A 9,105-nucleotide genomic window follows, 5' to 3' on the forward strand; every position below is an offset into this window, starting at 1 on the left:
CATTCTGTTGTCTACAAAAAACTTAGCTCTAAAGATAGGTACTACCCTAAAAACAAAGGATGTAAAAGTTTCCCAAACAAAGGGCATTAGGAAGCAAATAGGTGCTGCCATTCTATTATCTCAGACTGAAACTAATCAGAAGAGACAAAGAGTGCACGTTCACTGAATCAAGGGAACAACTAACCAACATGACATTACTTTCCAAAACATACATGTACCACAGAAAGCATACTACTGGAATTAAAGAGACAGATTAAGATCAACCCAATAATACTACTAAGTATTTTCTAGTACTATAGATTTCTCCTACTTTCTCCAATAGATATGACATCTGGATAAAAAAAAGAGGAACTTCACAGTGAAGTTTCTCGATACATTATCTACAGACTATCCACTCAAACACCTTGGGACACACACATTTTACTCAACAGCCCACAGAAGCTCCCCTAAAATAGACTGTACCCACAGACACAAAGCAAGTCTGAGCATTATGAAATAAAACAGAATCTAAAACAAATAAATCTCTATTAAGTGCATAAATGCATGGGAATTAAACAATTCATCACTGAATGACTGAAGAAGTTCAATTCCCAGCAACCACATGGTAGCTCACAACCATCTGTAATGAGATCTAGTGCTCTCTTCCGGCCTGCAGGCATATATGTGGGCAGAATACTGTACACATAATAAATAATAAATCTTAAAAACAAAATCAAATAAATCCAGAATGAGCCAGAAATACAGTGGTATATGTCTTTAGTTCCAGCACTCAGGAGGCAGAGGCAGGCAGATCTCAGTGAGTTTGAGGCCAGCCTGATCTACATCAGTGAGTTCCAGGACAGCTAGAGTGACAAAGTGAGCCCCTGTGTCCCTGTCTCAAAAAGACCAAAACAAACAAACAAAAATACTCAGAACATTCTTCACATAAATAGGAAAGAAAATCCTAAAATTCATATGAATCCATAATAAATCCCAGACAGCCAAAGCAAACTAGAGCAAAAAGAACAATATTTGATAGATTGCTATTCCAGACTTCAAGATACATTACAGAGATATAGGAAGAAAAATAATATGGTGCCAGCACAAAAAGAGACACGTAAATCAGTGGAATCAAAGAGAAGACCCACATAAGAGCACATATAGTTACAGGCATCTGACACTGACAAAGATACTAAAAACACTGGAGAAAAGATAGCATCTTCAACAATGGTGCTAGAAAACCAGGTGTCTACATGCAGCAGAATGTAATAGACCCATTATCTATCACCCTGCACAAAAACTAACTCCAAGTGGATCAAAGACTTCAATTTGCAACCTGAAATGCTGAAACTGCTACAAGAAAATATAGACAGTACCCTACAACGTTTAGGTGTAGAAAAGGAATTTCTGAATAGGATTCCATTTGCTCAGGAATTCAAGCCAACAACTGACAAATGGGACCTAACAAAATTAAAAAGCTTCTATATAGCAGAGGAAACAAGAAACCCACTTTTGCCAGCAATATATCTGACAGAGGATTAATATCCAGAATGAGCAAAGAACTAAACCAAAAATTTCAAATAAACAAAAACCTAGCAAACAAAAAAAAAACATAACTAAGTCTAGAAAAAAAAAATGTCCCAATTAAGAACAGGTAGGGGTCATTTCAATAGAAGAAATGAAGATGGCTAAGAAATACCTCAAAATATATTCACTATCTTTACCGATTATGGAAACGTAAGTTAAAGTAACTTTGAGGTTTCATTTCAGGCCAGGAGGTGGAGGCACAGGCCTTTAATCTCAGCACTTGGGAGGCAGAGGTAGGTGGATCTCAAGGAATTCGAGGCCAGCCTGGTCTACAAAGCGAGTTCCAAGACAGCCAGGACTGTTACATAGAGAAACTGTCTCGAAAAACCAAAAAAAGATTTCATCTCATCCCAGTCAGAGTGGTTAAAAACAACAAAACAACTGGGGAGGACCAGGGAAGAAGGAGCCCTCTCATTCACTGACAGAAATGCAAACCGGGGCAGTCACTCTGGAAACACTACAGACAACCCTCAAAAAGCTAAAGATAAATCTAGCATAATTCTCAGCTATAACACTTGTTGTCATAAGCCCAAAAAACTTGACATCCTCCTCCACAGATACTTGCTCACCTGTTCACTGATGCTCTATTCACAATAAATGGAAACAACCTAAATGTACTTCAACAGACGAATGGATAATGAAATGTGGTATACATATACTATGGAATTCTAGGCAGCTGTAAAGAAGAATGAAATCATAAACTTTGCAGATAAGTGGATAAAACTAGAAAATATGTTAAATGAGGTAACCCAGACCCAGAAAGACAAAAGCCGTATGTTCTCTCTCATCTGTAGCTCCTATTCCAAATCTTCAGATCTGAGTATACTACATGGAGTAAGCAGGAAGTTATAGAGGCGCTGGGACAGGGATGAGAGGAGAGAAACTGGGGAGTCAGGACTTCATTACAGAAGGGGAAGTAACAGGGAACAAGGACAAACAGCACTAAGGTAGGTTAATAAAGCCTCAAGAAAATCATATTATTTTAGATTTATTTAAAATTACATAATACATATATACAGCTATGTATTTAGACTTATATAAATATACACATACATATAGAGCTTAATTACAGTTATAGTACGTGGGCCAGCAATGCTCACAGAAAGAGCCATAAGCTATTTAGCAAAACCCCCAGTACCTGGCATGAGAAACCTGTCTGAGTTATAGGTCAGAGGGGTTCAAGAGATTCCTCAACAATAGAGGCTATTGCTGTTACCTTTGGTTGCCTCTCAATGGCTGAAGGTAAGTCACTATTTCTGATTACACCTTACACTTAGGATACAAGACTAGGAAGTTTTAAGCTGGATCTAACCTGAATGCTTCCTTTCCTGTGCTTTAGCTTCCATAGTACTAGAGAGTATAAAAGCTTCCAAGAGAAGGAAGCAATCAACAGTCCTAACCAGCCATGTGATGCCTATGAACCATAACTAGCCTGGTAAGAGCTCCCTAAATGTGCAATAATGGTACTTATATGTTGGCAGTAACCAGCAGCTATCTAATTATACTTAGGGCTGCTAACAGGAGGAAATCATCCTTGAAACTAGAAACCTAGCCTGGTGGCGCACGCCTTTACTCCCAGCACTCAGGAGACAGAGGCAGGTGGATCTCTGTGAGTTCAAGGCCAGCCTGATCTACAGAGTGAGTTCCAGGACAGGTAAGGCTGTTACACAGAGAAACCCTGTCTTAAGAAGAAGAAAAGAGAAGAGAGGAGAATAGAAAGGGGGGGAGGGGAGGAGAGGAGAGAAGAAAAAAGGGAGCCTAGCCCACTACCCAGGACCAGTGAGGTCATGAATCTTAGCAGAGACTCACTACTGCCACTTTACTAAACCAACACAATTCTAATTATATTCTAAATCCTGTTTTTACACCCACAGGTGTAGAAATCCCTAATCAATGAAGCCTGTCTTCACAGCAAACGGAGAGCATCACAGAAAACCACAACTGGTCATAACGCAGAGATCAATAATAGATCATGGGTGTTTAGCTTCAACAGATACATCTACAACACAACCCCTGCACTTAAGGTTCAAGGAACATCACGGAAGTTAGGGTTAGAAAGACTATAAAAGCCAGAGAACCAGAAAGACGGCTGTGAAATTATGTCTCCTAGAGATGACAGGAAAGCTGTACCCATGAAACCTCAACACTATGGCAGCCTGAATACACCCTAAATAATACCTCTATCAAGTTATATTAATGTCAAAGGTAGACAGCTCACGGGGTCTCACCCCTAGACAAAGAGCTGCAGGTCATTAAGACTGCTAGAGACAGAAAATTAGCCTATCGCAGAAATGACCCTCCTAATTAGCTTTCAAATATAAAATGGTCAGCTCTTAAATGTATATACACAAACAACAAAAATGGATTCCACATTCTGAATTTATATATTTATGCATTTATATATGTAACAGTAATAAAGAGGTCATCAATTTATGATAGTGGTCAAGAGGCACAGGAGGAATTGGAGAGGACATGGAACGTTGGAAGGGAGGAAAGATGATGTAATTATATTTTAATTAAAAAAAAAGAGAAAAGCTGAAAAAAAAGTGATAATACACGCAGAATGGGAGAATTGGAAAGTCACCATTTTGTCACTCTTTAAATAAGGAATCAAAACAATAATCAATAACTATCTGAAAGCAAAATAGTATTTTCTCCAAATCTCAGTGAGTGTAAGGAACGATATGCTACACAATAGCATACTTACTGGCCCCTGTATTTTGGGCAAGTGATTTGCTCATGCAATCATTTCACCTGCCAAGTGGAGATAACCCTTGTGTTGGACAATCTGTGGGGAGGAGGTTCTTCCTTTCCTTTCTCTACCTGGGTCCCAGGAATAAACCTCAGGACACCCGGTTCACTGGCAGTCACCTTTACCTATTGAGCAATCTTGCTGGTTCGGCTTGTCATATTAAAAGAGGTAATATTCGCAAAATGCTTAGAACAATAATGACTGCACTGATTACTGGTAATGATACCATTTGTTTTAAGTTAATTCCAAAGAAATGGCTATCTTGGGCAAGAAATGACAAGAAACATTTGTTCTACACAATATTATTCAAAAGTTTTAGAATCAGTCATATTTTATAGTAGTATTACACCACTGTGTAGTGTCCTGTTAAATGGGGAAGTATTTATTATGATACCGCCTTGCTCAGGTACACACGATTTTCTTACCTTATCCAAAAGGTGTATTATCATTGGTACAAGATTGGCATCAATTACTGCCTGAACCTGCTGCTGATTTCCTGCAGTGATGTTAGACAGGAACCACACTGCTTCCTGTGGAACAAGATGCTTTTAATATTTCTCACTAAAAGAATAAAACCTATGTCTGAACTATGAAAAAGTATTCACTGGCTAGTGTCTCTATTACTGAATGAGTTCTACAATGAAAATCTTATAATTTCAATTTTACTACTCCATTTCTGTATTAAAAAAGAATCTTTAGTTGATTAAAAACTGCTCTCTCTATGTCTGTCCCAGTCTCTGTCTCTGTCTCTGTCTAAGAAAAGGTCTCATTGTGTAGCCCTGGCTGACCTGGAACTCTAGAGATCCACCTGCCTCTCCTCAAGCGCTGAAATGAAAGGTGTGTGCTACAATGCCTAGTCCTCCACACTTAATTTTCTGGATAACAATATAGTTTATACATTAAATAATTCTTTCTACATTTCTTTGGATAAATCACTACTGGCTTCTAATTCAAGCCACAATGAGCTAACTCTTCTAAAGAATCTTAACAGGCAATGCTGTTTGGGAACAATATGGAAAAGAAGCTTGGCTAAATACATACCAAGGAGGATGTCATAAACTATAAATCCTAAAACTACTGCAAATGAGATTCAACACACTTCTCAAATAATGTGCTTTATTCTACTCTCTCTAGTCTGCCTTAACAGTCCTATCCCAGTAAAAAAAATCTCGATTAGTCATGACAATGAAGACCATCAAAAATGCAGCTTAGATTTTAGTGTCCTCATTTATAATCATCATTCATTGTACAGCTCTCTCAAGAGCTAAATGTGGAACCAGTTGTTGGTTGGCTTGATTGGTCTATTTTAATGACCTCTGAATGCTGCCTTCAAAACCACAAAGATGCTAGGCTACTGCTAGGATGATACTGATCACAAGTGTTTCACTTTTAAAGATAATAGATGCATTGCTAAAATCCAAGTTAGCAATAAACAACAACAAAATATTTGACAGTCTACGGAGGATATTATTAGAATTTACGAAACTTAAATTCACCAATTTATTAATTAGTATTGTAAACACTAGCATAATCAGACTCTTTCGGATCAGATCACAGGACATTTAATGATCCTGTTAGAGATTTTAGGGTGCTGGGCTACTTAGGTGAGCTGTTTTTGGGTTATAATCATCGGCAGTATTGTAATCAACAACCCACGTTATTCTACAACAGCCTCAGATGCACTCCAATATCAGCATCACCGTTCAGTGCCCCCTTTCATAGCCACCACACACACACACACACACACTCATGCACACATTCACACTATTAAGTATAAATGAAACATTAAACTAGAACTACTATATGTATTAATAATTTCCATTCATGGCAACATTCAACACCCAAGTATCTCTATTTCATCATTTCCAAGAGAGCCAAAAATGTATAAATCAGTGGTAGATAGAGCATGTACTTAGCATGTCAAAGGCTCTGGGTTTGAATCCAGAACCCCTTAGTATCCTATAAAGGGTGAAATAAGTATTTTCTCTTGAAACTTTTAACAGTAAATAATGAAAGTCAACTTTATACAGACATTTCTTGGAACCTAATTCCACAAACAAAAACTACAGTTTTATCCAAACTTTTTTTAAAGACTTACTTTATTAATTTTCTCTTTGGGATGAGTGAGAAGTGCTGGGAAGTGTGAAAGAGCATCACAGTTTAAAACTACTTGTGTTTGCTCATCAGTCCCAGTGACAATGTTGCCCACAGCTCGAAGTGCAGCAGTCTGAAACGAAATGTTCAATGCTAAGTACTCTTTTCAACCAGGATCAGACAACTTGAGACAGGTTCATGCCCTCACACAAATCTTTCAGTGCCACTAACCTATCCCCTCTATGTCAGGCACTGATGTAAGAAAATTCTAGGCCTTATGTAGCTTAAGTTATTTCAAGAGAACTGATAACACTAAAAGGGCAATTTTAGATAGTAATTACTACCATTAAAAAATTAGTAATTTTCATTTTCTCTTAATTTTTCTCCCTATAAGATAAATGATTCAGCTGCTTAAACACACAAACTTATTCTTTCAAGAACAGGCAATTTTAGTACTTATTAGAGTATTACATGCTGCACAATCAATCTCAACCTCAAATCACAACATTTTTATTATTTCACAAAGAACATGTACATCCATTAACTGTCATCAACACTGCTTTCAATCCCAGGGCCCTGGCAACCACCAAACCCCTGTGTCTATAAATTTGTGTATTCTGCACACTTCATATAAGCAGGAACAAGTTCATGTCAATCGGCTATGTGGTTAGTAACAGTTTACTTCTGTTTTGGGGTTATTATGAATAATACCATACAGACATTACATTTAAGTTTCTGTGAGGGAAATGCATATCCATAATCTTCGATATGCAGAACAGTAGAAATATTAGGTCACAATGTACTCCACATTTCACTTCTAAAGAAACCATACTCTAGTTTCCATAAACAGTATAATCTCCCCTTTTCTGCATTGTTACCATTTTAACTGTAGTCATTCTGAATATGAATGATTTTCCAATTCAAGTAATATTTCTTTAATGATTAATGTTTTTGAACTTTTTTTTTCCTTCAGGTGCTCGCTCAATGACCATTTTGTATGTCTTCCTTGGAAAACTACAAGTCTTTTGCCACCCTCTCCCTTTAAAACGTGTGTGAATCTTTTGCTTGCATGTAGGTATGTGTACCACATGTACGCCTGGTATCTGAGGAGGCCAGTTCCTCTGGAACTAGAGCTACAAATGATTATAAGCTGTCACATGGTGCTCAGAATCAAACCTGGGTCCTCTGGAAGAACAATTAGTGCTCTTAGCTGCTGAGCAATCTCCCAGTCCTGTTCTTATAGAAAGTCTTAATTTCTGAAGATGTAAGATAGATGAAACAATATGCTACATGAGATTATAATTATGTATACATTTTAGGGGGAGAAGGGATGTAGATGAAATCTACATGGGGACTGGTCACACTATCTTATTTTCAAGAATTATGATATGAAAGGAGAAAAGCTTAAGAAAATCTGTTAGTTGTCTGATAAAGTACAAAACATTAACTTTCTCTAAGGATTGGCTAAAAGGAAAACCCAAGCCACAATTCTAAGGTCAATATTAAAACTAAGTATGTCCTCTGCTTGAATTTTTGGGGTGTATGTGAGTACAGGTCTCCTGCAGCTAAGGGCAGTTGTGTGCTCTTCCTACCTCCACCTGGAAAGTGTGCCCAACATCAAGTAAAAATAAAATAAAACCAACAAACTTATCTAATGTAACTTTGAGGTTGGGGTGATGGCTCCGTAGGTGAGAGCTCTTGCTAAATCAAACCCCCAGTTGATTTAAAGAGCCACTTGAGTTCATGTGTCCATCTGTAACCCTAGTATAGTGGGTTCCTCTGGCCTTTGGGTGTATATCTGCTGCATATACATGTGTGTATACCCTCCCACAGATGCAAATTTAATAAAGACATGTAACAAAGATATTTACAATAAACACATATTTAAAAAAAATTAGTGTTGGTCAAATCTTGCTGAATTAGCTATTTCCCTTTTTTAAAGAAAGCATTTTAATTTTAAAAAGAAACCCTTCTTTTATTTAGTTTGTGCATGCATGTACACAAGCTTGAAAGATCAATTATTAGTGCTTTCTTTTGTTGCTTGCAGAAGTCTCTCACTGAACCTGGAGCACGCAGCTACAGGGATCTTCCCCCCTTGGTGCTGGGATTAGAGGCACCAAGTACCACATCAGCATTTACGTGGGTGGTGAGAATCTGAACTCGGGACTCAAGCCTGCGTGTTACCCATCTTTCAAGCACCTTTGAAATCTGAAATCAATGTAGTCAATAAGGATTTAACATCTCCACTGTTGACTACACACTAATATCACTTGAAGAGCTAGCTTAAGTTTATAGGAAATATAATGGTTTTAATCTCCAGGGGCTAAGGAATTTTTTTTTAAGCTTCATGGTTGATTCCAATGTCCAGCTAAGGGCAAGATAAAGTAACTTAGGCTAACAGCTTTCTTTATGTAATTGTGCTGTAGACTCTAGGCCATTATAGGAATAAAACTCATTATTTACCTTAGAAAGGTTGGGGGGCTTAGTTTATCTCCTTTACTGCAGTTTGACTATGTTTGTGTGTATGTGAGGTACTAGAAGCTGAACTTTGCACAAATTAGGCAAGCACTGTACATCTGAGCTATATTCTCAGCTCCAGTTGTGTGTGTGTGTGTGTGTGTGTGTGTGTGTGTGTGTGTGTGTGTGTGTGTGCGCGTGCGTGCATGCATGCTCACTCTGTAGATCAGGCTGGC

The 9,105-nt window shown here is 37.8% G+C and overlaps 1 protein-coding gene and 1 non-coding gene across 3 annotated transcripts in view; both read right to left on the reverse strand.

Moving 5' to 3' along the window:
• The window catches only part of Kpna4 (karyopherin subunit alpha 4), a 63,376-nt gene that overhangs the window by 14,107 nt on the left and 40,164 nt on the right, over positions 1-9,105 (reverse strand). For both annotated transcript variants that reach the window (XM_005344097.2, XM_013348700.2), the window contains 2 exons: positions 6,417-6,545; positions 4,744-4,848 (listed from right to left, as the gene is read on the reverse strand). In XM_005344097.2, coding sequence (XP_005344154.1) covers positions 4,744-4,848; positions 6,417-6,545 — 234 coding nt within the window. The remainder of the gene's footprint in view (positions 1-4,743; positions 4,849-6,416; positions 6,546-9,105) is intronic.
• LOC113456993 lies at positions 5,860-6,186 on the reverse strand. Its single transcript, XR_003377661.1, has one exon.

This window comes from Microtus ochrogaster, chromosome 1, assembly GCF_000317375.1.
Source record: "Microtus ochrogaster isolate Prairie Vole_2 chromosome 1, MicOch1.0, whole genome shotgun sequence".
Lineage (NCBI taxonomy): Eukaryota > Metazoa > Chordata > Mammalia > Rodentia > Cricetidae > Microtus > Microtus ochrogaster.